The sequence below is a fragment of the Scyliorhinus torazame genome, chromosome 17, assembly GCF_047496885.1.
Source record: "Scyliorhinus torazame isolate Kashiwa2021f chromosome 17, sScyTor2.1, whole genome shotgun sequence".
Taxonomy (NCBI): domain Eukaryota; kingdom Metazoa; phylum Chordata; class Chondrichthyes; order Carcharhiniformes; family Scyliorhinidae; genus Scyliorhinus; species Scyliorhinus torazame.
Genome location: NC_092723.1, coordinates 116,440,385 through 116,468,266, shown reverse-complemented (window position 1 = coordinate 116,468,266; position 27,882 = coordinate 116,440,385). Strand labels below are relative to the sequence as shown.

Genomic DNA, 27,882 nt, shown 5'->3' with positions numbered 1-27,882 from the left:
ACAGACAGTGACCCAGCAGGAAATCGAACGTGGGACTCTGGTGCTGTGAAGCCACAGTGCCAATCACTTGTGCTTCCGTGCTGCCCATGTAATCTGTACAATCTCCCGGAAAGTCACCTGCCGCCTCAGCTGGTGAGCCAAAAGAGGGCCCGTCTTCTCCCTTTGCTCATAAGCCATCCCCTTCGAGCGCCGCAGCTGGCCCACCGCCTTCCCCATGGCCACCAGATCAAACTGCATTTGCAGCTGCTTCCTAGATCCCAGCAACACCGAAGTAGGGTCCTCCGAATAGCAGCGATCCATCTCCAAGATTGCAACCACCACTCGCTGCCATTACCCGCCATTACCCGCCTATCTAAATGCGCCTTACATGAGATTATCTCTCCCTTTACAACTTGTGTAAGGGCCTCCCACAACTTGGAGGGAGTGACTGAATCATTCCTGTTAAACCTAATATATTCCTCGATGGCCACAGGCACATGCTCACAAAACCCCTTCTCCGCTCGTAAAGCCACATCTAACCTCCACAGGGAGCGCTGAATGGGAACCATCTCCAGCACCATGTCCACAAGGTGTGGAGCATTGTCAGAGGTTTCTGGAGTGCTTTGACACTCAAGCTAATTTACTTACGCGTTTTGCTGATTTTATACTTGCTATGAAAAACTCTCATGCAAATCCATGACAAAACCAGAATTTGTATACGGTAAACAGCCAGAGTCTGTATGGTTCTGGCCAATCACAGGGCAATCAAGACAGGGTAAAGCTGACAATCAGAAGTTTAAAATTTCTGCATAAGAACCTGGCATGTGCTTATGTCTGATGGGTCCCACGGATATCTTTCCGAGTGCCTCCTGTCTCAAGACTATCCAGAGACAAGAAGGTCTGGGCTATTAAAAGACCAAGCAAAAATCTTTCCAACATTTCTCTCTGGGTTAGAATTGGACATGCCAGAACGTAAGAAATAGGAGTATTAGACCACACAGCCCATCAAGCCTGCTCCGTCATTCAATACGATCTTGGCTGACCTTGGGCTTCAGCTTGATTTTGTCAGCCATATCCCTTAGTTCCCCGAGTTTCCAAAATTTGTCTATCTTCACCTTAAATGCATGCAGAGAAATCCAAAGATTCACAAGCCTGTCAGTTGAAGAACTTTCTCCTCATCTCAATTCTAAATGACCAGCCCCTTACCCTGAGACTGTGCCCATGTTTTAGATTCCCCGACCAATGGAAACAATCTCTCAGCATCCACTTCAGAATTTTGTAGGTTTTAATGAGATTGTCTCTCATTCAGCAAAGTCTGAAACTTGGCTTGCCTTCAAAAACGTTCATGCATTTTCAGATAGACCATTTTTGTTGAAAGATCATTTTTGTTGCATGAACCATATGAATATTAATATTTCAGTTTATGAGCATAATAACCATTTTAACTCAAAATTAGTTCATTTTTAAGTTGAATGGTGGAAAAAATCCCATCAGAGAAGCATAGAACAGAACAACCCTGAGGAAGCCATTCAGCCCATCGAGTTTACACTGGCTGTTTCAAAGAATAATCCAGTTAGTCCCATTCCCATGCTCTTTCCCCATATCACACTTAAGTATTTAACCAATTCCTTTCTGAAAGTTACTACCAAATCTGTTTCCATCACTCTATCAGGCATGTATTCTAAATCCTCACCACTCGTCATGCAAGAAAGTCTTTGCTCATGTTGCTTCCAATTCTTTTTGCCAATCACCTTAAAACAGTACCCTCTGGCTATTGATCCTTAAACCATTGAAAAATACTATCGCTTTATCTACCCTATTTAAACCTTGCATGATTTTAAACTCCATCAAATCTCGTCTTAGCATCCCGCCTCCAAGGAGAACCCAGTCGATCCACTTAACTGTAATAGCTCAACCCTAGAACCAATCTCGTAAATCTCTTCTCTACCTTGTCCAAAGTCTTGAAGCCCCTGCTTAAAGTGTGGTTCCCAGAATTGACCTCAGTACTCCAGTTGTGGCCAAACTAATGCTTTATTTGCAACATAAACATAAATTCTGGAAATACTGAGCAGATCAGGCTGCATCTGTGGAGAGAAATAGAGTTGATGCGTCAGGGCGATCATCCTTCATCTCTGTTCTGATGAAGGGTCATTAACCTGAAACGTGAAATCTATTTCTCTCCTCAGATGCTGCTTCACATGCTGCGTATTTCCACATTTTGAGTTTTAATTTCAGATTTTCAGCATCTGCAGTATTTTGCTTTTGCATTCATGTTTTATTCGTGTTTTGTGCAACTTCCTGACTTCTGTGCCTTATCCATCTATTAACAAAGCCCAGGAAACCCATGTCCTTTTTTTTTAAACTGTCCTATCACCTTCAAAGATTTGTGCACAAACATCCCCAGATCTTTATGTTCTTGCATCATCTACCATTCGTTGCTAAAAACAGTAAAAAATAATTCTCTAAACACAAGAAGTTGAAATCATTCCACATGGGAACAAGTTTAATATGGATAAGCTGTGTTGGAACCAGTAATTTTTCTAATATAGTAGGAGGTCTTGTAATGTATGGAATACATCTAAACCAACTTTTGAGAGAATTAAAAATTTCAGAAAGTGATTTAATTTTACAAAATTACATACATGGTTAAATCTCCTACAAGAAGCCATCCAAAGAAGTCTTGACTCACCCCTCGGGTAGATCATTGTCCAATAGTCCTCTACAATCTACAACAGGACCACCAGTTCCTATTCGATCTCGTGTTTGTAAACTTACTGGAAAAGAAAAAAAAATTACAATATTTAGTTTTGTAAATGTTATGCAGATTATGCAACAGATAGTCTTCAAGGTGAAGTCTTTATATCCTGGAGATGTCAAAACAAATCTGGTACCAAAATTGTTAAGACTGTTGTCATCGTTTCCATCCGTGTGTCTGTGACCCACCAAACATAATGCTGGTACCTCGGCCCAGCATCCACCTTTGAGATTTAGACTGGAAGGCAGAAAAGATGAGCCTCATCCTCCTCTCCAACCAGCAAAGTAGAGGCGGTGGCATAATGGTAATGTCACTGGACCGTACATCCAGAGGCCCAGACATAGGTTCAAATCAAACCAAGGCAGCTCGTGGAAATTAAACTCAGTTATCTGGAATCTAAAGATAGTCTGAGTTATGGCGACCATGACAACTATCATCGATTGTCATAAAAACCCAGCTAGTTCACTAATGCTCTTTAGAGAAGGAAATCCGCCATCCTAACCCCATGTGACTCCAGATCCACAGCAATGTGATTGACTCTTAACAACCCTCTGAATTTGCCTAGCAGGCCACTCAGTTCAGGGCAATTAGTGATGCGCAATAAATGCTGACCACATCGCATGAAAGAATAAAGATAAAAAAGATTACTGAAGTATCAAACATGGGAACTTTGGCTGATTCGCTCCCTCCCCGCCCCCTCAATCCTGTGTGTTGAAGTCAATAATAGCATCTCAACTAGAAACAATTAGCATGGTAAACATAAATCACTGGTAATCACAGATACTCAAGGTTTGTATAAAAAACTTAGAATGATTCATTTGTGTTACATAGGGAATGTAGTAGGTAATTGACCCTATTAGTTCTGCTTCACTATTCAAACATGTTTGTGGTTGATCTATAACTCGTCTCCATTTGCCCACCTTGGAACCTAAGAACTAGGAGCAGGAGAAGGCAATTCAGCCCCTTGAGCCTGCTCCCCCATTCAATACGATCTTGGCTGATCTCCTCTTGGCCTCAACTCCACTTTCCTGCCTGTTCTCCGTAACCTTCAACCCATTACTAATTAAAAATCTGTCTATCTCCTCCTTAAAATTACTCAATGTCCCAGCAACCACTGCACTCTAGGATAGTAAATTCCACAGGCTCATGACTCTTTGCGAGAAGTAATTCCTCCTCATCTCGATTTTAAATCTGCTACCTTTATCTTAAAACTACAACCTCTCATTCTAGATTGTCCCACATAGGCCTAAACTGCTCAATCTTTCTTCATAAGTCAAACCCTCGGGCTGGATTCTCCAATTTTCAGGCTATGTCCTGACGCCACCGTGGGAACGGTGGAGTTATACGACCGAACAATCGGCGCAAAACGGCCACTGATCCTCTGTTTGGTGGGGGGCTAGCAAACAGGTAGCGTAGAGCACCTGGCTCTAGCTGCCGATACGGCTGGAGAATTGCCGGGCCCGTGGCCGCGCATAGCGGTGGCTTGCAGCGGCCACGTCGTGCAACATGGCACCGGCTGCGCGTGGACCCGGCCTGCCAAATAGTTGCCCCCCTTTGGCCAGGCTCACGACCTCCGGACTGCTGCCCAACAGTGCCCCCAGCCCCTGCCAAAGTCTCCCCTGCCCACGGATTGGCTGTCCCCCGACTGTGGCGGTGCTGGTCTGAGTCCGCAGCCGCCACGCCGCATTCCCAACACAAGGTAGCACACGCGACCAAGGCTGTCGGGAACCCAGACAGTCGGGGGCGGAGCAACGGGGGTGGCCGTTTTGGAGGAGGTGGAACATCGTGAAAGCGGCACCGCCCCTGATTTCGGCGAAAACGTTGGTTCTCCGGCCGATCGCCGAAAGCGATTTCGGCGTCGCCGACCACAGAATCCCGCCCCTCACCTCTGGAATCAATTTAGTGAACCTACTCTGAACTGCCTCTAATGCAACTACATCCATCCTCAAATAAGGAGACCAAAACTGTAAACACTACTCCAGGTGCAGTCTCACCAATGCATGGTACAACTGCCGCAACACTTCCCTACTTTTATACTCTATTCTTTTAGCTACAAAGGCCAACATTTTATTTGCCTTCCTTATTCCCCACTGTACCTGCATACTAGTTTTCTGCAATTCATGCACGAGGACACCAGATCCCTCTGCATCAAAGCACTCTGACGTTTCTCTCCATTTAGATAACAAGTTTCCTTTCTGATATTTGTCTGACCAAAATGGATAATCTCACACATATACACATTAAACACCATCTGTCAAATTTTGGCCCACTCTCCTAACTTATCTGTATCCATTTTTAAAATGTATTTCCTCATTGCACCTTACTAGCCCACCTATTTTAGTGTGATCAGCAAATTTGGCTGTTGTACCTTCTATCCCTACATCCAAGTCATTAATATATATTGTAAAGTAGTTGGAGTCAGAGAACCGAACCCTGTGACACCCCCCCCCCCCCGAGTTACATCTTGCCAACAAGAAAAAGATCCATTTATCCCGACTTTCTGCCTTCTGTCGGCCAGCCAGTTTTCTATCCAAGCTAATAAATGACCCCTAATCCCATGTTATTTCAACTTGTGTATTAACTTTTTCTACGGTCCCTTATCAAATGCCTTCTGTGAGTCCAGATATACTACACCTACAGGATACCATTGTCCACTTGGCTTGTCACATCTTCGAAGAACTCTAACAATTTAGTCAAAATGATTTGCCCGTCATAAAATCATGCTGACTCTGATGGATTGCATTTTGACTTTCTAAATGCCCAGCTTAATAAGGGATTCAAACTATTTTCCAACGACAGGTGATAAAAATAACTGGTCTATACTTTCTGCCTCCCTCCCTCTTTGAATATGGGTGTTATATTTGCATTTTCCCAATCCACTGGAATCTTTCTCAGGGAATTTTGGTACATTATAACCACTATCTCCGCTGCTCCTTCCTTTAAGACCCTAGGTTGTAGGTCATCAGGCCCTGGAGATTTGTCTGCCATCAATCCCAATAGTTTGTTTACTACTTTTTCCCTATTGATGATATTGTTCTAAGTTCCTCCCTTTCTATTATCTCTGCATTACCACTTACTATTGGGATTGTGCCAGTGCCCTGCACCATGAAAACTGAGGCAAAATATTGATTTAGCGTCTCCACCATTTCTGTGTTCTCTACTATCAACTCCCTGGTCTCATCCGCCAAAGGACCAACATTCACTTTAGCTACTCTCTTCCCTTTGATATATTTATAGAAGCTTTTGCTATCCTTTTTTATATTTTTGCACTAGTTTTGTTTTATAATTTATCTTTGCTCTTTTTATTACTTTTTTAATAACCCTCTGTTGATCTTTAAAAGTTTCCCCATCTTCCAGCCTATCACTGGCCTTTGCAATATGGTATGCCTTAGTTTTTGTCTTTATATTATCTTTAATTTCCTTGCTTAGCCATGGATGCTTTTCCCCCTGTTACAATCTTTCTTTCTCTCTGAAATATATTTTAGTTGTGAGGAACTGAATATCTCCTCAAATAACTGTCATTGCTCATTAACTGCCCTATCTTTTAGTCTTCCTACCCAGTCCACTTGGGCCAAATGTGTCCCCATGCCGACGTAATTACTTTGCTCAACTCCAGAACTAGCGCGGGACTCCAGTTTCTCGCTCTCAAATTGAATTTTAAATTCTAGCAGGCTATGATCACTCTTCTCTGGCGAATCCTTAGCTATGAGGTCATTAGTAAATCCCTCCTCATTGCACAATATCAAATCCAGAATAGTCTGTTCCCTGGTTGGTTTCACAACCTATTGCTTCAAGAAACAATCTCTAATACAATCATGAACTCTCTCTTGAGGCTACCAATGCCAATTTGATTAATCCAGTCTATATGCGAATTAAAATCACCCATTATTATTGTTGTAGCTTTCTTACAAGCCTCCAATATTTCTTGGTTTATACTGTACCCTACTGTGGAACTACTGTTTGGCGACCTAAAGATTACTCCCACCAGGGACTTCTTTCCTTTACTATTTCTATTCTCTACCCAGACTGAATCCACGCCTTGATCTCCAGTGCCAATATAATTTATCACTACAGCACTGATCCCTTCCTTTACCAGCAAAGCTACAGGGGCTGGTTTAGCACAGTGGGCTAAACAGCTGGCTTGTAATGCAGAACAATGCCAGCTGCGCGGGTTTAATGCCCATGGAGGCTTCCCCGAACATGCTCCCGAATCTGGCGACTAGGGGCTTTTCACAGTAACTTCATCGAAGCCTACTTGTGACATTAAGCAATTATTATTATTACAGCACCTCCTTTACCTTTCTGTCTACCCTTCCAAAATACTGAGGACCCTTTAATATTCAACTCCCAGACGTGTTCTCCTTGCAATCATGTTGAAGTAATCGCCACCAAATCATACCCCTTTGTCTCTATTGCCCTGTTACCTCATTAATTGTGTTCGGATTGCTCTGTCCATTCAAACACAAAGTCTTTGTAAGTTTCTTTTATCAAATTCGAACCTATTTTTTCCCATACCAATCTTTGAGCCACGCATTTACTTCTTTAATCTTATTGACCCTGTGCCAATTCGATTGTCATTCATGTTGTAATCTGGAGATTATTACCTTCATGGTTCTGCTTTTTAATTTAGTCCTAGCTGCTCATATTCCTTCAGCAGAACCTCTATCCTGGTCTACCTATGCCGTAGGTACCAACATGACAACTGGATCTTTAGTTTCCCATTCCAAGCTCCTCTGCAGTTCAGATGAGATATCTCAAACCTGAGCGCCAGGTAGGCAACACAACCTTTGGGACTCTCGACCCTGGTAAGACAGAAGTGTCTAAGCCCCTAAATATACTATCCCTGATTATGACTACATTTCTCTTATCTCTACCCACTTGAATGGCTCCCTGTACCACAGTGCTGTGATTTGCTCATCCACCCCACAATCCCTGCTCTCATCTACACAGAGCTAGAATCTCAAACCTGTTGAACAAGGACAAGTGCTAAGGCTCCGACAACACTACCTTAGATCCCTCTACCTGCCTCACTCATAGTCACACACTCCTGTCCATGACTGAATGGTCGGTGAGAGGAAGAGTCCACAGCGAATAAGAGGGTCAGAAAATGGGATATGTGGCGAAGGAAAGGTTTAGGAAGCAGGATCAGCAACGAGCAGCAACCGTAGTGAGCAGGGAGACACTTAATAGGAATGTTTCTTTTATATTTACCAATATGGAAATTTAGCAAAGTATTCCAACTTGCTGGGTATAATCCTTTTGTTTTTCTGATGAGGAAAGTCCTACAGAATGCAGCTACATCTTTTACAATGGGAAAATGTGATTTGCTTAGTCATTTCATTTAAAGTCGTGATTTTCAGTCACACAACTCCAACTTAGTGAGGGGGATTTACTTTATCCAAACCCACAATATAATTTTTCAAATATTGGATAAGCATTCAATGCCTAATGATAACTGAGATACTCGATATATAATTCACCATTTCAAGATCACTGTACAGTGGAGCTTTTAAAAAAGGTGTAGCTAGTTTTCAATAATTGGTGTTTAAATTAACCGGTATTGACCACTTACATCGATAACAAAAATGATCATCTGTTTAAGGAAAATCTAACTGAGGAGATGAAAATAAATTTGATAGCAGCACAACCTTCACAAGTGGAGAAACCAAAAGGAAAAAAATGCCCTTTGAAAGGAAAGTATCAGAGGGTGGAGCTATCTTACTACAGGTAGGAAGATGAAATAAGGTCACACAGGGGATTGCAAAACTTCTCAAGGGATTAAGATTACATCCCGAGGAACCTCCGGTACATGCACGCGGGGTGATGCTGGAATAAATAGTGAGTACGTTTCACTTTGAACAAATAGGGTAGAGATGTGAATACAGAAAACGTTGTCTACATTTCATACTTAGTGCCACCATAAATACACAGTGAAGATGTAAGATGGACTCGATGCGTATAGTAACACAGAAATGTGTCTCAACTCCCAATTTCTTCTTGTAGAGAAACAGCTCAGTTAGGGAAGTGTCAGCCTCTGCCACAACGCACTCGGTTGATTCCATGAAAACTAATTTCACTTTGGACTCAAAAAGCTAGCAGAGAAACACTTCTATAAAGTAACAGTATCATAAATCCAATGGTGCCACCCTCGGTAAACAGATCTGCCAATAGGAGTGGCACATTTAATTTTGAAATATAATCAATATTGTTAACGTCACTCTTAAAAGTAATCAGTTCTGCTTTTTTAAGTGGGTTTACAATCTACTGAATCATAAATCTCATTCCTGACATTTTCCAGCTGGCAAGTATTGAAGTTTGCAACTTGTGGGAAGATGGAATCCATATACTTCAATTGATGACGACTGGATTTTGGGGGTAATAATGTAACTAAATACATTACCAGACATTAATTCAGCTTAGCTAAGTAAATTGAAGCACAGGGTGACATGGTATTTGAATTGTTAACCACCTGCTGAAAACATTAATAATAATCTTTATTATTGTCACAAGTCGGCTTACATTAACACTGCACTGAAGTTACTGTGAAAATCCCCGCTGTGCACTTTAATTCCTGCTCTTCATCTCTCCTACCATTTTCTATCTTTACGTTTCTCTCTCTTGCAGCCTCAGTTTTCAGTAGACATTTCAGTCCATTGCCAGCAGGAGACATTTTTTTAAAATATATTTAGAGTACCCAATTCATTTTTTCTAATTAAGGGGCAATTTAGCGTGTTCAATCCACCTACCCTGCACATCTTTTGTGTTGTAGGGGCGAAACCCACACAAACACGGGGAGAATGTGCAAACTCCACACGGACAGTGACCCAGAGCCGGGATCGAACCTGGGACCTCGATGCCATGAGAATGCAGTGCTATCCACTGAGCCACCGTACTGCCCTGCAGGAGACATAATTAAGCGTAATGCAGAACAAGTGATATCTGGCCTTACTCCCAAGTGCATGTCCTCTGGTTCATCAAAGCAATTTCACACACAACAGGCCAAATTCATTATGCAATGCAATACCATTAATAAGACAATTCTGGTACACACATAGTTATTTCACAAATGATTTATGAATGAACATGCTGAGTAAACTGTGAACATTTAAGAACTTACCTACTATTTGCCCTCGTATTGTATCACTGTCTGGGGGATTGAGCTTGCATAGATCTAACCGCTGGTCTGACGAAAAAGAAGAGGGTGCAATGTTATCTTAACTGTGTGAGCACAGAAATGTATAGCTGCACACTGGAAGTCTTAATACAGTACGAGACAAGTATAGATTTTATACATGATGCTAATCTCAGAGGTCCAGATCCTGGGAAAACATACTACTCTGCACCTAGTTCAACGAGTGGATTCCAGCAGCCATGGGCTCTTAGGCCCATCTAAATTCAAACCCTTCCACCCCTTACTTGATCATCAAAAGAGGTGCTTCAGGATGTATACGTAGATTCTCATTGATGTCACAAAGTAACAAGCATGGCAAAGGATCTGACCCGGTAGCCCCAGACAGCAAATGTTAATCAACAATTAAGTTGCCATTATTATAGGTTTGATCATAAAATCCCTCCTCTAGATTTGCCTTCCTCTTCAAGTTTGGCACAGAAATGGAACAAGACCAAAAATTAGACTGTAACCAATCAGCCAACAAAGAGGCACATGCAAAGTTTCAAAAACATATCTGAGAAATCAGTAACTTTTTTCTGTATGAAATGCTCATGAAACACGTAATGCCAATCAATAAGAGTTCAAAGATGGTCAGATGTGCCTTAAAAAAGGGCTGGTATGTAATAAGACTGTATTTGCCCCTATTTGGCTAATGTGTGAGAAGTTGTAAATGGGTCAATACATGTTGTATTCACCTCTGTTCATCTTTATCATGAGGTTGACCAAATGGGGAATAAGGAATAAAAAGAGAAAATGGTGGAAATATTCAGTGGATCAGATAACATCTGTGGAGAAAGAAACAGGAGTTAACATTTCAGGTTGATCACCTTTCATCAGAACTAGAAAAAGTTAGAGATTTAACAGATTTTAAGTACAGATGCAGGAAAATAAGGCATGATGGTTGGGGGAGGGGTGGGGGGGGGGGGGGGTGAAGAACAAAAGCGTGATCTGTGATATGTGGAAAGCAGGAGAAATTAAATGACAAAGAGGATGATGACGCAAGGTTAAAGATAGTAATGGAGCAAGTAAAGAATCAAAAGATGTGTCTCGATAAGGTGCAAAGGGAATAGCAGAATTGTCATGAACAGCTGCCATGAAAAAGAATTGGGGCATAGATTATGATCCAAAATTGTGCAGAAGGTTGTAAATGACATAATCAAAAGATGCTGTTCTTCAGATTTTCACTGAGCTTCATTGGAGCAATGTAGGGAAGAGGACAAAGAGGTCAGAATGAGAGTGGAGCACATAATTAATCTGTCAATGAGGTGCTTTACAGCCTTCTGGACTCAGTACTGAGTTCAACAATTTCAGATCGTAACCACTGCTCTTATTTTATCCAAATGGTTGTGTTTGGTGATGATTCTGCTATCCCCATTTACACATTCGCCCAGACCCACCTTTTGTTTCTTTTCTCATGATTTTCTGTTGCCTTGCACCATCATCCCTTGCATCATTTAACATCTCCTGCTTTCTGGCCCATCACAAACCCTCCCTTGCATTCTTTTGTTTCCTCCTTGCCTCTTTATTGGCTTAAAACCTGTTATATTTCTGATTTATTCCAGATCTGACTGAAACTTAACTCCATTCCTCTCTCCAGAGATGCTGTCTGGCTGATTGGTTATTTCCAGCATGCTTTGTTTGCTTTTATATGAGGAATAACGTTTATTTTTATCCAGTCATGGGCTGAACAGCATAATACCAGAAGAGAGGCAAGAGTGGTTGCCTTCAACATCAAGGCAGCAGCCAAACAAGAATGGTGCCAAAAAGCCTTAGCAAAATTCAAGTCAATGCGAAAATTAATCAGTGGATAGAGGTTATATTTATTGCAACGGAAGACATTTACTATTGTCAGAGGTCATCAAGACCGCTGGGACATTAGCACAGGATTTGCACAAATAATTATCTTGGCCCAGCCATCTTCAGGTGCTCCATCAATGAATGTTCCTCTGTCACAAAGCCCCAAAGAGGTAGGGCTATTCGCTTTGCATTCAGCTTTATTCAAAACGTCTCATAGTAAAGCAGCTCATGACAGCTTACAAGAGGAAATAGATAACCATCAGATATAAACTGACAAGTAACAGGCAACATCTTGCGTTATGTTAAGTACTGGGTAATAAACAGCTCAAACTAAATTAAGTCTAGCCATTTCCCCTCAATTTTCAAAGGTGCATATATTACCAAGTGCTCCACCACCACCATCTTGCCGCTCACCATTGGTGAAAAGTTGAATTGAACCAGTCATATCAACATGCTACATATCCACAGCATGGGATTAGGACCCTGCAGGACTAGCTCACCACCTGACCCTCTTAAAGCCTTTCCAACATACTCATGCTTCAAGTCAGGAGTATGATGGAACGCTGACCATTCATCCTGGATTGCTGCAGAAATAACAATACTCAAGTGTTCAACACCAACCAACGCCAAATTTACATGATTGGTGCACCTGCTGCTGGACCATTCCGCCATTGCTGGAAAACGAAGGCTGCAGCTATTGCAATCTACAGGATGTACTGCAGTAACTCATCCAGGTTATTTAAGACTGCATTTCCATCCACTGTGAGCTCCACCAGCGAGAAGTATAGTTATTACTGTGGCTTAATGAGCATGAATGGTTTCAGTGTTTCCAGATGGAATAAAGAGGGAGGAATAAAAGGATAAATTACATTGGGGGGTGGCGATCTTGGTGGGGAAGAGAGTGTCGTTCGAGGCGTCGAGCATTGTGGCAGACAATGGCGGTAGGTATGTGATGGTAAGTGGCAAGCTGCAGGGGAAGCGGGTGGTGTAGGTCAATGTAAATGCCCCGAATTGGGACGATGCAGGGTTCATGCGGCGTATGCTGGGCCGGATTCCGGACCTGGAGACAGGGGGCCTGATAACGGGGGGGGATTTCAACACGGTGCTGGACCCAGCATTGGACCGCTCTAGGTCTAGGAGGGGCGGCGGCCAAGGTGCTGAGGGGGTTCATGGACCAGATGGGAGGGGTGGATCCATGGAGGTTTGCAAGGCCGGGGGCCAGGGAATTTTCATTCTTCTCCCATGTCCACAAGGCCTACTCCCGGATTGACTTTTTGTCATGAGCAGGGCGCTGATTCCGAGGGTGGAGGATATGGAGTACTCGGCGATAGCCATTTCTGATCATGCTCCGCACTGGGTGGACCTCGAGTTGGGGAAGGAGAGGAACGAGCGCCCGCTGTGGCGCCTAGAGGTGGGTTGCTGGCGGACGAGGAGGTGAGCGGGCGGGTCCGGGAGTGTATATAGAGGTACCTGGAGGCTAATGACAATGGAGAGGTGCAAGTAGGGGAATCTGGGAGGCGCTGAAGGCGGTGGTCACACAAGGAGAGGGGGGAGAGGAGAGTGAGGGAGAGGTTGGTGGGGGAGATGGTGAGGGTGGATAGGAGGTACGCGGAGGCCCCGGAGGAGGGATTGCTTAGGGAGCGGCGTAGCCTCCAGGCTGAGTTTGATTTGTTGACCACCAGGAAGGCGGAGGCACAGTGGAGGAAGGCGCACGGGGCGGTATATGAATACGGAGAAAAGGCGAGCCGGATGCTGGCGCACCAGCTTTGGAAGCGAGAGGCAGCTAGGGAGATCGGGGGAGTTAGGGATGGAGGAGGGAGCACGGTGCGAAGTGCGGTGGGTATCAATGGGGTCTTCAGGGACTTCTACAAGGAACTGTGCCAGTCTGAGCCCCCACTGCAAGAGGGAGGGATGGGTCCCTTCGTGGACTGGCTGAGGTTTCCGAGGGTGGAGGAGGGGCAGGTGGCGGGGTTGGGGGCGCCGGTTCGGTTGGAGGAGTTGGTCAAAGGGATCGGGAACATGCAGGCGGGGAAGGTACCGAGGCCGGATGGGTTCCCGGTTGAATTTTACAAGAAGTATGCGGACCTGCTGGGTCCGCTGTTGGTAAGGACCTTCAACGAGGCAAGGGAAGGGGGGGCTCTGCCCCCGACGATGTCTAGAGCGCTGATTTCCCTGATCCTGAAGCGGGACAAGGATCCCCTACAATGTGGGTCATATAGGCCGATCTCGCTCTTAAATGTAGATGCAAAGTTGCTGGCAAAGATTTTGGCCATGAGGATAGAGGACTGTGTGCCGCAGGTCATACACGAGGATCAGACGGGGTTCGTGAAAGGGAGGCAGTTGAATACTAATGTACGGAGGTTCTTGAATGTTATAATGATGCCGGCGATGGAAGGGGAGGCGGAGGTAGTGGCGGCGATGGATGCGGAGAAGGCCTTTGATAGGGTGGAGTGGGGGTACCTGTGGGAGGTGTTGAAAAGGTTCGGGAGGGGTTCGTCAGGTGGGTGAGGCTGCTATATGACGCCCCGGTGGCGAGTTTGGCCACGAACAGAAGGAGATCAGACTATTTCCCGCTACACCGGGTGTCCCCTGTCCCCGCTGCTCTTTGCGCTGGCGATTGAACCCCTGGCCATGGCGTTGAGGGAGTCGAGGAACTGGAGGGGGCTGGTGCGGGGTGGGGAGGAGCATCGGGTGTCGCTCGATGCGGATGATTTGTTGCTATATGTGGCGGACCCGGTGGGGGGAATGCTGGAGGTGATGAGGATCCTTAGGGAGTTTGGAGATTTCTCCGGGTACAAACTGAATATGGGGAAGAGCGAATTGTTCTTACTGCACCCAGGGGACCATGAGAGGGGGATTGGTGAGCTCCCGCTAAAAAGGGCAGAGAGGAGTTTCAGGTACCTGGGGGTCCAGGTGGCTAGGAGCTGGGGGGCCCTACATAAGCTTAACTTCACGAGGCTGGTGGAGCAGGAGTTTACGAGGTGGGACGTGCTGCCACTCTCCCTGGCGGGTAGGGTGCAGTCAGTTAAAATGACGGTGCTCCCGAGGTTTTTGATCCTGTTCCAATGCCTCCCCATCCTGATCCCTAGGGCCTTCTTCAGGCGGGTTAACAGGAGCGTTATGGGGTTTGTGTGGGCGCAGAAGACCTTGAGGGTGAGAAGGGTGTTCTTGGAGCGGTGCAGGGATTGGTGGGGGGGGGGGGGGGGGGGGGGGGGGGGGGGGCCTGCCTAACCTCTGTGGGTATTATTGGGCCGCCAACGTGGCAATGTTGCGTAAGTGAGTGATGGAGGGGGATGAGGCGGCATGGAAGAGGCTGGAGATTGCGTCCTGTGTGGCACGAGCCTGGAGGCGCTGGTGACGGCGCCGCTGCTGCTTCCTCCACCGAGGTATACCACGAGCCCAGTGGTGGCGGCTACCCTCATTGGGGCAATGGAGACGTCACAGGGGAGAGGTGGGGGCCTCGGTGTGGTCCCCGATTCGGGGGAACCACCGGTTTGTCCCGGGGAGGATGGACGGAGGGTGTCAGAGCTGGCACAGGGTTGGTATTAGAAGGATGGGGGACCTGTTTGTGGACGGGAAGGTTGCGAGCCTGGGTGAGCTGGAGATGTTTGGGCTCCCCCCGGGGAACACCTTCGGATATATGCAGGTAAGGGTGTTTGTTCGGCGGCAGGTGGTGGAGTTCCCACTGTTGCCGCCACGCAGGGTCCAGGACAGGGTGCTGTCGGGGGTGTGGGTTGGAGAGGGGAGGATCTCGGCAACGTATCAGGTGATGCAGGAGGAGGAGGAGGCCTCAGTGGAGGAGCTAAAGAGTAAGTGGGAGGAGGAGTTGGGTGAGGAGATTGACGAGGGAATGTGGGCGGATCCCTGGAGAGGGTGAACTCTTCCTCCTCTTGCGCGAGGCTCAGCCTCATACAATTTAAGGTGCTGCATAAGGCTCACATGACCGGGGCAAGGATAAACCGGTTCTTTGGGGGCGAGGACAGGTGTGTTAGGTGCTCAGGGAGCCCAGCAAATCACACCCACATGTTCTGGGTTTGCCCAGCGCTGGAGGACTTTTGGAAGGGCGTAAAGAGGACGGTGTCGAGGGTGGTAGGTTCCAGGGTCAAAGCCGGGCTGGGGGCTCGCAATATTTGGGGTGGCAGAGGAGCCGGGAGTGCAGGCGGCGAAAGAGGCCAGTATTCTGACCTTTGCGTCCCTGGTAGCACGGCGAAGGATTCTTTTTCAGTGGAAGGATGCGAGGCCCCCAAGCGTGGAATCCTGGATCAGCGATACGGCGAGGTTTATTAAATTGGAGAGGGTGAAATTTGCCTTAAGGTGATTGGTGCAACCGTTCCTAGACTTCCTGGCAGAACGTTAGAAGATGGTCAGCAGCAGCAGCAACCCGCGGGGGGGGGGGGTCGTTTTTCTTGAGTGGGCGTGTATTTTTGCCTTTGTGTTGATGAAGGCTGTTAATTTATTATTTATGTATGTGGCGGGGGGTTAAGTTCTTTTCTTTCTGTATTTTGTTGTTGATATTTTGTGAAAATTTGAATTAAAACATTTTTTTTTAAAAAAGGATAAATTACCATGAATTTAAGAGCAAATAGAGTTTAACTGACTTAAATTAGATTTTTATAATGCAGCAAGAGGAAGGGTTCATGAGGATAATTAGGTTCACCAAAAGGTGTTTGATAAAATGCCAAAAATAGGTTTGCCAACAAAGTTAAAGTCAATGGAACAAAAGGGACAATGGTTGTATGGATATGAAGCTGACCGAGTGACAGGAAACTCAGTAGTTGTGAACAGCTGTATTTCGGACTGGAGGAATGTATATAGTGGAGTTCCCCAGGCATTGTATTAGGACCAATGCTTTTCTTGTTCTATATTAATGAAGTAGACTTGGTGTGCAGGGCAAATTACAAAATTATCCGATGGTTCATAACTTGCAAGTATTGTGCACAAGGATGAGGATAGTGATAGACTTCAAAAATGACATCGGCTGGTGGACTGGCAGACATGCTGCAGAAGTATGATACATTCTGGTAGGAAGAATGAGCAACGACAATATAAACGGTATAATTTTAAAGGCAATGCAGGGGCAGACAGACTTGGAGGTACAGGTGCACGAATCATTGAAGGTAGCAGGGCAGGTTAAAAATGCCATTAATAATGCATACATGATCCTGGGCTTTGTAAATAGAGGCACAGAGTACAAAAGTAAGGGAATTATAGTGAAACTTTAGAAAACATTGGCTCAGTCTCAACTGGAGTATTCTGTTCAAGTCTGTCCACTTTAGGAATGGTGTGAAGTAATTTGGGAGCATGCAGAAAGATTCATGAGAATGGTTCCAGGGAGAGGGACTTCAACTGAGAGGACAGATTGGAGATGCTGGGGCTATTCTCCTGAAAGAAGGTTGAGAGGAAATCTGACAGGAGTGTTCAAAATCATGAGGGGTCTGAATAGAGTTGATAGGGAGAAATTGATCCCATTGACAGAAGGGTTAAGAACCAGAGGGTACTGACTTAATGTGATGACCAAAGGACAGGAGGCAAAATGGGCAAAAGACAGGAGGATAAACTATGTTTTTAAACACAGCAATTGGTCATTAATATTAAGGTGTTCAGCATTTTTGAAAGGGGATAAATTACCACCAGAAATGAAATGTTTCCCAGGCTGCTTTGAGAAGGGATGAAACAGTAGAGCTCTGACCATCATTTTTCAACCCTATCTAGATACAAACATGGTGCCAGAAGACTGAAGGATTACTAACATTGTACTATTATGTAAAAAGGAAGGGACAGAATGACTGACTATAAATGGTCAGCCTAATCTTGGTGGTGGACGGACTATTGGAAATAAATTCTAAAGGACAACATTAATTGTCATTTAGAAAGACAGAAATTAATCACAGGCAGTCAGCATGGATTTGTCTAATTAACTTCACTGAATTTTTTTGAGAGATAACAAGGACGTTCAATGAGGGTAGTAGCACATTTGATGCAGTCGATGTGGATTTTAGCATAGCTTTTGACAATGTTCCACATGGTAGACTAGTCAAGGAATTAAAAACCCATAGGAACCAAAAACGGGCAGCACGGTAGCACAGTGGGTAGTACTGCTGCTTCACAGCTCCAGGGTCCCAGGTTCGATTCCGGCTGGGTCACTGTTTGTGCGGAGTCTGCACGTTCTCCCGTGTCTCCGTGGGTTTCCTCCAGTTTCCTCCCATAGTCCAAGATGTGCAGGTTAGGTGGATTGGCCATGCTAAATTGCCCTTAGTGTTGGGTGGGGTTACGGGGATAGGGTGGAGGTGTGGGCTTAAGTAGGGTGCTCTTTGCAAGGGCCGTTCAAGACTTGATGGGCCAAATGGCCTCCTTTTGCACTGTAAATTCTATGAACAAGTGGCAAAATTGGCTGAGTGGCAGGAAACAAAGGGTAATAGTTCACGCACGTTTTTGTGACTGGAAGGCCGTACAGGGCTCAGATCCCTTGTATTTTATGGTAGATATCAATGATTTAGACTTAATTGTGGTGGGCATGATTAAGAAGTTGCAAATGATGCAAAATTTGGTCATGTGGTTGAGACCAAGAAAGAAAGCTATAGGCTGCAGGAAGATATCAATGGCCTTGTTACTTAGACAGAAAATTAGCAAATGGAATTCAATTTGGAGAAGTGGGGGGTAATGCATTTGGGGTAGGCAAACATGGCAAGGGATTACACTAGATTTGGTAGGACACTGAGATTATTAAAGAGAAGATTGTGGAGTACTTGGAAGCGCATGATAAAATAGGCCTGAGTCAGCCCGGCTTTGTCAAGAGGAGGTCATGTCTGATAAATCTGTTAACTTTCTTTGAGGAGATAACAAGGAAGTTAGACAAAGGGGAACGAGTGGACATGATCTACTTAGTTTTCCAGAGTTCTTTGGCAAGGTGCCAGGTAGAAAGCTGTTAAATAAGTTAAAGGCCCATGGTGTCAAGTATAAGATACTGGCATGGATAGAGGATTTGCTGACTGGCAGAAGGCAGAGAATGGGGATAAAGGGGTCTTTTTCAGGATAGTCCCAGTGACTAGTGGTGTGCCTCAGGGGTCGGTGTTGGGACCACAACTTTCACAATATACATTAACGATCTGGAAGAAGGAACTGAGGGCACTGTTGCTAAGTTTGCAGATGATACAAAGATATGAAGAAGGACAGGTAGTATGGAGGAAGCAGTGGAGCTACAGAAGGGCTTTGACAGGCTAGGAGAGTGGGCAAAGAAGTGGCACATGGAATACAAACTTTGGTAGAACTGTAAGTGGCACTTTAGCTGCGTCCTAACTAGTGTATTATACAATTGTAACATAATTCCTACTCTCATATTCCAAACCTTGGTTAATAAAAGGAAGTAATTCCTCTGCCGCCTTAACCACTTATCTACCTGTCCTGCTAACTTCAGGAATCTGTGGGCATGTACCATGTGGGCAAAGACTATTTTCTAAGTGGGAAAAGACTGAGGAAATCAGAAGCACAAAGGGACTTAAGAATCTTAGTTCAAGATCCTTGTAGGTTAACGTGCAGGTTCAGCCGGCAGTTAGGAAGGCAAATGCAATGTCAGCATTCAATTTGAGCGGGCTGGAATACAAGGGATGTACTTCTGAGGCTGTATAAGCCTCTGGTCAGACCCCATTTGGAATATTGTGAGTAGTTTTGGGCCCCATATTTAAGGAAGGATGTGCTGGCCTTGGAAAGGGTCCAGTGGAGGTTCACAAGATTGATCCCTGGAATGAAGAGCTTGACATATGAGGAGCGGCTGAGGACTCTAGGTCTGTACTCGTTGGAGTAGGGTGGAGGTGTGCTCTTTGCAAGGGCCAGTGCAGACTCGATGGGCTGAACGGCCTCTTCTGCGCTGTTGGGATTCTATGATACTGAGAGGCCTAGATAGAATGGACGTGGAGAGTATATTTCCACCAGTAAGAAAAACTAGAACCTGAGGGCACTCTCAGACTGAAGGGACGATCCTTCAAAACTGAGATGAGGAGGTACATGCCCACAGATTCCTAAAGTTAGCAAGACAGTTAGATAAGTGGTTAAGGTGGCAGAGGAATTACTTCCTTTTATTAACCAATGTATACAACATAAGAGTAGGAAGGTTATGTTACAATTGTATAATGCACTAGTTAGGCCACAGCTAAAGTGCCACTTACAGTTCTGATCATGATATTATAGGAAGAATGTGATTGCATAGAAAGGGTACAGAGGAGATTAACAAGGTGTTGTCAAGACTGGAGAATTTTAGCTTAGCGGAAAGATCGGATAGGCTGGAGATATTTCCTTTCTAACAGGAGAAGCAGAGGAGAGAAATTGAGAAATTATGAGGGGACGAGGTAGATGATAGGGAGGACCTGTTTCCTTTAGCAGTGAAGCCAAAGAACAGGGGCAGAGATTTAAAGTAATTGTCAGAAGGAATAGAGGGGCATTGGGAAGACTTTTACCATCACAGGGATCCAGTGAGTCTGGAACTCACTGTCTGAAATGGTGGTAGAGGCATGAAACGTTACTGCATTTAATAAAAAACACTGGATATGTCCTTGAAGTGTTTAACTTACAGGGTTATTGACCAAGAGTTAGAAAGTGAGATCAGGCTGGATTGCTCTTTTTGGCTGGCACAAACAAGATGGGCCAGATGGTCCACTTCTGTGGATAAATTTAGTGTCTCTCTGAACAACTAGAAGAAAATCACCTCTAAATTCCCCTCTAAGTCAGACACCATCCTGACTTTTACACACCATCATCAGTGGGTCAATTTCTAGAAATTCCTTCCCTCTCTGCACAAAGCCTACAAATGGGTCAAAAAATTGGCCATCATTTTCTTAAGACAACGAGGGGTAAGCCATAAATGAACCCGGACAGTGACATCCAAATTCTGCGAACAGGTAGGTATAAAAAAGTTGTGCCGCTTTAAACAGAGTCATGGCTCAATTTCTCAGAATGAGAAGGCCATCAGGTCAAGTCTCACTTGCCCAAATAATCTATGCTGACACTTCAGTGCAGTGTTAAACATGTGCTGTTCCTGCCCCTCAGGTGATTGTAAAACATTCCATGGCACTTTTCAAAGAACCAGGTGTTCTCCTGGTTCCTTGGCCAATATTTACATCTCAATCATTGCCAAAATAGATTAATTTATCTATTGTAGTTTGTGTGATATTTCGTTTACAAACTGTCTACCACTTTACCCAGATTACTAGTGACCAGATGTCAAAAAAGCATGTATTTGGCTGTGAAGTGCTTTCAAAAATTCTGAGGTCATTAAAGATATTAATGCAAAATGTTTTTAAACAGACGCAGCTTTCTCTTCCAAAGAAATCCAACACAACTTGGGTCAGCTACACAAAGCAAAGGAGAAAATGAACAGTCCAATGCCACTTTCCAATTGTTGACATGCTTTTTGTAAGGAGATATAGTAACCATTTTTCTATTCTCTCCACCATTGGAATACTCCACAATCACAAAGGTCCCAAGCTAACATATTACCGAGGATCAGTTGAAGTGCATCCCATCAGTACCAGGCTATTAAGAGTGCCAGAAAAGCTTGAAAATTAAACTCAAATAATTAGTTAGTTAATCCTTGCTTATACATTAGTTCTACTGCCAAAAATAATTATCAAGAGTCATACTACATACAGCCAGTGTCCTTTAGCCTACTGATGGCATTTGATAGCAGCCGAACACAGCCCAGGAAGCCAGCTCCCTGTTTCTTATGTATTTTCTTGTGATTCCATATGCTTATAGTAATTGAGTCTGCTTTTCCAATGTACCTGAAAAGGAAGAAGTTATGAGTATGAAAACAAAAGCATCACCACAAACAACTTAAGATGCTGAAACTACCCAAAGGTCTCCAACAATGACAGACTTATTGCATATTAACTAGTGCCATGGGGGGAGAATTTAAACTATTTGGCTTTGGAATGAGCACCAGGGTAAAGCAGAACTGATAGAAACAGGCAGCATTTGAAAAAATAAAGAATAGTTTAAAAACAGGATGATCTGACTGGGGAGTGCTTGTGTGTAAATGCATGGGAGTATGGTAAAATAAGGCTTGTGAGCTGCAAAGGCAAGTACTCATGGGGATTATGATAGAGTGGCTATAAAGTGACTTAATCAAGGGGGGAATAGCACTTAATCTTCTGAGCTACAAAGTATTCATGAAAGATATAGAAGGAAAAAAAAGGGTGGGAGGATTGATCAAATAGAATCATTGAATTTACAGTGCAGGAGGCCATTCAACCCATCAAGTCTGCCCGGCCCTTGGAAAGAGCACCCTACTTAAGACCACACCTCCACCCCATCCCTGTAACCCCACCTAACCTTTGGACACTAAGGGGCAATTTAGCATAGCCAATCCACCTAACCTGCACATCTTTGGGCTGTGGGAGGAAACCCGAGCACCCAGAGAAAGTCCGCGCAGAAACAGGGAGAAAGCGCAAACTCCGCAGACAGTCAGAGGCCGGAATTGAACCTGGGACCCTGGTGCTGTGAGGCAGCAGAGCTAGCCACTGTGCCACCTTGCCACCCATATACTGTTAAAGCAGTAGAATGAATCCTCAAGTGCATCAAAGACAGAACTCGCTTTGGTTAGAATTAAGGAATTGAGGAGCTGTTACAATGCTGAGTGCATATTATGGGCCATCAATAGCGGGAAGGAGGGAAAGAAGAATATTTGCATATAAGTTGCAGAAAGATGGAAGAACTACAGATTAGTTTATTTTTTATTTGTCCATTGAACATGAGCATCGCTGGCAAGGTCAGCATTTATTGCCTATCCTCAACTGCTCGAGGAGGTGGCAGCGAGCCACCTGCTTGAACCGCTGTAGTCCACTTGGTGTTGGTACATCCACAGTCTTGTTAGGAAGGGAGTTCCAGGATTTTGACCCAGCAACAGTGAACGAATGGTGATATTGTTTCAAATCAGGATGATGTGTGTCTTGGAGGGGAACCTGCAGGTGGTGTCATTCCCATGCATCTGGGTGCTCTTGATCTTCTATGTGGTGCAAGTCGTAGATTTTGAAGCTGTTGTTGAAGGAGCCTTGGCAAACTATTACAGTGTTCTTGTACATGGTACACACTGCTGCTACTGTGTACCAGTGGTGCAGGGAGTAAATGTTTAAGGTGGTGGATGGGGTGTCAATCAAGTAGGCTGCTTTGCTCTGCAGGCTGTTGGGCTTCTTAGGTAATGTCAGAGTTACATTTATCCAGGAAAGTGGGGAGTTTTCCAACACAATCCTGAATTGTGCCTTAAAGATGGTAGGCAGGCTTTGGGAAGTCAGGGGGTGAGTCACTCACAGCAGAATTCCAAGGCTCTGACCTGCTCTTTTAGCACTCTTTTTATATGGCTGGTCCGGTGCCGGAATGTGGTGACTAGGGGCTTTTCACAGTAACTTCATTTGAAGCCTACTTGTGACAATAAGCGATTTTCATTTCATTTCATTTTCATTTAAGATTCTGGTCAATGGTAACTCGCAAGCTCTTGATGATGGGGGATTCAGTGCTAGTAATGCCATTGCATTTCTAGGGAGTTGTTAGATACTCTCTTGTTAGAGATGACTATTGCTCGCACCTGTCTGATGCGAATATTACTGGCCACCTAGAAACCAAAGCCTGATTGTTCCCCAAGTCTTGCTGCATGCAGGAAAAGACTTCTTCAGTTTGACGAGTTGCAAGCACTTTGCAATCGTCAGCGAATATCACCAATACTAACCTTATACTGGAGAGAAGTTCATTTATGAAGTAGCTGACGATGGTTGGGCCTGATACACTATCCTGAAGAACTCCTGCAGCCATGGCCTGGGGCTGAAATAATTGAACTCCAACAACCACAACCAACTCCTTTGTGCTAGGCATCACTTCAACCAGTGGAGAAATTAGCCCCGATTCCCACAGCCCCCAATTTTGCTAGAGCTCCTTGATACCACGCTCGGTCAAGTGCTGCCTTGATGTCAAGGGCAGTTGCCCTCATTTCACCTCTGGAATTCTCAGCTTTTGTCCATATTCTGACCAAGGTTATTATGAGGTCTGCAGCCGTGTATGGCCCTGCAGAAGCCAAATTCAGCGAGGGTAAGCAAGTTATTGTTGAGTATGTGCCACGTGACATCACTGTTGACATCCTCCATCACTTTGCTGATGATCAAGAGTAGTCTGATGAGGTGCTATTTGGCCAGATTGAACGTGTCCTAATTTTTGTAGACAGGACATAACTGTACAATTTTCTACATTGTTGGTTGATGCCAGTGTTGTAGCTATACTGGACATCTTAGCCAAGGACATCTGGGGCACAAGTCTTCAGTACTACAGTTGTGCTGATGTCAGGGTCCATGTCCTTCGCTGCATCTGGTACAAAGAGCCATTTCTCGATTTCACACAGAGAGAATCAAACTTGCTCAAGACTAGCATCTGTGATGCTAGGAACCTCAGGAGGAAGTTGAAATGGATCCTCCGCTCAGCATTTCTGGCTGAAGATGGTTCCAAGTGCATCTTTTGCATGGATGTGCTGGGAACTCCCATCATTGAAGATGTGTATGTTTGTGAGCCTTTTTCTCTGGTTGGGTGTTTACTTGGCCACCAACATTCATCGCTGGATGTGGCAGGAATGTCAAGTTTTTGTCTGATCTGTTGGCTGTAGGATTATTAGATAAGGGGAATTTAATTTATCTGAATATAGACTGCGATACTAACAGTGTAATGGGACAAGCACATTTTTGAAATGCATCCAAGAGTATTTTCTTGATCAGTATGTCTCCAGCCCAATGAGAAAGGAAGCAGTGCTGGACCTAGTTTGGGGTAATTAAGTAGGACAAGTGAAGCATGTTTCTGTGGGGAATATTTAGGAAACAGTGATTACAATAGCATCAGGTTAGGAGATGTCATGGAAATCGACCAAGATAAATCAAATATAAAAACACGCCATTTCAGTGACTTGATTTGGCCAAAGTGCAATGAAATCAAAGCTTGGCTGATAAAACAGTAAATGTACAATGGAAAGCCTTCACAAAGGTGGGCGTTTGGGTAAAGATTAGACATATTGCCAGAAGGAGGAATGAAGATTAAAATGAAACAGAAAAAAGCTCAAAAATAAATGTCACGTTCATAATTCAATATGAAAGTGTCAGGGGAATTGACGAAGGAAACAAGAGGGACAAAAAAAAGCATATATTAATAGATGTGGGCTGACATAAAAGGAACCAGCATTTTTAAAATCAACATAAATTTAAAAGTATAGACATGAGGAAGTGTGGGACGGGCCAGGAGCAAAAAGGGGATCTTCTTGTAAAGTTAGAGGTAAAAAATAAGGCGGATGATGCCAACATAGCAGTAAGAGAGGATAAAATTAGGTACAGAGAAGGTCCTTAAAAGGTTGGTAGTGCTCAAAGTAGGAAAGTCACTGAATTCAAATGAAATGTATCCTAGGTTGCTGATGGTAGTTAAGGCGTCAACTGAGGTTCTGGCAACAATCTTCTAATTGTCCTAAGAAATGAGAGTGGTGCCAGAGGAATGGAGAATTGCAAATGTTACATCAATATGCAAAATAGGGGAAGATGAGCCTGGGAATTACAGGCCAGTCAGCTTAACATTCATGATGGGGAAACTTTCACAAACAATAATCCAGAATGAAATTAATTGGTAGTTGGAAAAATATGGATTAATAAATGAAACCAACATGGATCTGATGAATTTGTTTGACCAACTTAATTCAGCTTTTTGATGAAAAAATCAAAGGGTTGGTGAGGTCTACATGTTCTTTCAACAGGCATCTGAAAAACAGACTTGCTGACAAAACTAAATTCATGGGATTAAAGGGACACTATCTGCATGGAAAATTGTCTAGGGGACAGAAAGCAGAGAGTAGTGGTGACTTGGACATACAGACCATAATTTTGACGCATGTAGATGGAAAAAATATGGAAACAAACACTAATGAAAATAGGAACAGACTTCAGGGGAGGACATCAACAGACTGGTGAAAAGGGCAGACATATGGCAGGTGAATTTTAACGCAAGTGTAAACGGATTCATTTTGGAAGAATAAGAATTAGGTCATGTACAATGTTAAAGACTGTGTTTGTGTACAAGTGTCTGAAGGTGGCAGACCAAGTTTTAAAGGCTTTTAAATAGAGGCATATACTACAAAACCAAAAAAGTTGCGTACTTTTATAAAACACTGGATAGCTAGAGTACTGCGGTTAATTCTAGGAACCACATTTTAGAAAGGATGTCAAATGTAAATTTACGAGAATGGTACCACAGATGAAAGACTGGAGTTATGTGGAGGAACTAGGAAAACTGACATTGTTCTCATTAGAGCAGAGATGGTCAAGAGGAGATTTAATAGTGCTATTCAAAATTATGAAAACCTTTGACAGAATAAATAAGCAGAAACTGCTTTCAGTGGCAGAAGGTGAGTAACCAGAGGATACAGATTTTAGATAATGGGCAAAAATATCAGGGTGACACAAGAAAAAGAAAACTTATGCAGCAGGTTTTGAATGCACTACCTGAAAGGTCAGTAGTAACAAATTCAATTGTAACTTTCAAAAGGGAATTAAATAAGTAGGGATATGATTATAAATACAGGGTTATGGAGAAAGAAAAGAGAGGTGGAATCAATTGGATAGCTCTTTCAAAGAGCTGACAAGGGGGTGATGGACTGAATGGCCTCCTGTGTTACCATTTACCACACACAAGGCAGTCTAGTTGAATATAAACATTCCCTCTTCAAATCACAAACAAGCTATATTCACAAACACTGAAAGCGACTACTTTTATGTGAAATTTACATTCGCTTCTAGCTGCACCATAACAAAACCTGAAGCCATCATCAACCATTTTAATGCAAAGGACTGATACTGACAACACCAAGTCACAGTCAGATCACTCCCATCATCTGGTAGCAAGCTTCAGGAATGGTTCAATGTTTGGCCATGGTGACTGAAATAATTAAGACAAATATCCAATGATAAAAAAGTACTGGGTGAACACAGACACGGAACGTGAATCCACACCTTGCCACTGAGTTTAGAAAAGCAATTTAATGATCACTGCATTGGTGAAAAATATTTTAGGAATGTGGATCAGTCATTGATTGATTCACAGCTAATTATTCTACATTGAGAATGCTAACCATCTTCAATGATGACATATGGTCTTAAAGCAACATACTTTCTTTTCTACCAAGTTTTATTCAGCAATAGCAATATCTGAAGTATTACATATTCTACAATCAGAAGTATGTAAAAATCTAAAATTAACTTAATGTGTCTTGATGCCATAATATCTAATTAGACCCTCAACATTTAAAAAAATTGTTAGTATCCAGAAGTAGTTTGAGGCATTAAATTTTATCTAGTGTGGATTCAATACAAATTTAATTTCTCAATTATTTCAATTCCATTAACCAGAGTACAGATTTTATTAACTGGTTGAGAGAACACAAATAAATAATCGGGCAATCGGTTGCGCTGGAAAATCAATCTCTAGTGTCTTCATGAATGAGTGTGCATTGCATTACACAAGCATTTTACACCTATTTGACACACTTTACTGCTTTAAGACACTCCTTAAAACTAACCTCCTGACCAAGGTTCTGGTCATTTGATCTAAAATCTCCTTATGTTGCTCAGTGTCATATTTTGTTTTCTAATGCTCTGATGAAGGGTCTTGGCATTTCATTGTTTTAAAATAACTATAATATAAGCTGTTGTTTTTGAGAAACTTTCTTGCAGCACAAGCTATAATAGAGGAAGCATAAACTCATGATCTTTCACAATTATATGATGGAGGAGGATGGAACAGCAGGAGTCCTTCTGGCTCAGTTATTTTATTCCTACAAAGCAACCATATCCTATATTCTGAAAATACCCAATTAAAAATAATAGAATGAAAATAGATAAAATGTGTCCCCAGATTATGTCCTACTACTAATTACAGCTACTTTCCATTGGTCCCTATTGAAATACAAGTGCAGCACTGTCACCGTTAAATTCTGTATTTGGTATTTTTTCATGAATTAGTAATTTACCATTTTGCATAAAAGATGACAATCCCTTCTGATTCAAACACTTTTTTTTTAAGATTCCTGTACTTTTATATAATGTTTGTGATTTTAAAATAACTAAATTACACTAATTAAAAAGGTAATTTAAAGCATAATGAGACCCAAGAATTACAAGAC

General features: G+C 43.5%; 1 protein-coding gene across 4 annotated transcripts in view; it reads right to left on the bottom strand.

The window, feature by feature from the left end:
• smurf1 (SMAD specific E3 ubiquitin protein ligase 1) overlaps nt 1-27,882 on the bottom strand; it is a 210,704-nt gene that overhangs the window by 61,001 nt on the left and 121,821 nt on the right. For 2 of the 4 annotated variants that reach the window (XM_072480930.1, XM_072480931.1), the window contains exons 4-6: nt 21,342-21,475; nt 9,852-9,917; nt 2,669-2,753 (exon numbers count right to left, since the gene is read on the bottom strand). In XM_072480930.1, the coding sequence (XP_072337031.1) occupies nt 2,669-2,753; nt 9,852-9,917; nt 21,342-21,475 (285 nt within the window). Of the gene's footprint in view, nt 1-2,668; nt 2,754-9,851; nt 9,918-10,600; nt 10,691-21,341; nt 21,476-27,882 lie in introns of those variants that run through there. The other 2 variants (XM_072480933.1, XM_072480934.1) reach the window with 2 other exon arrangements.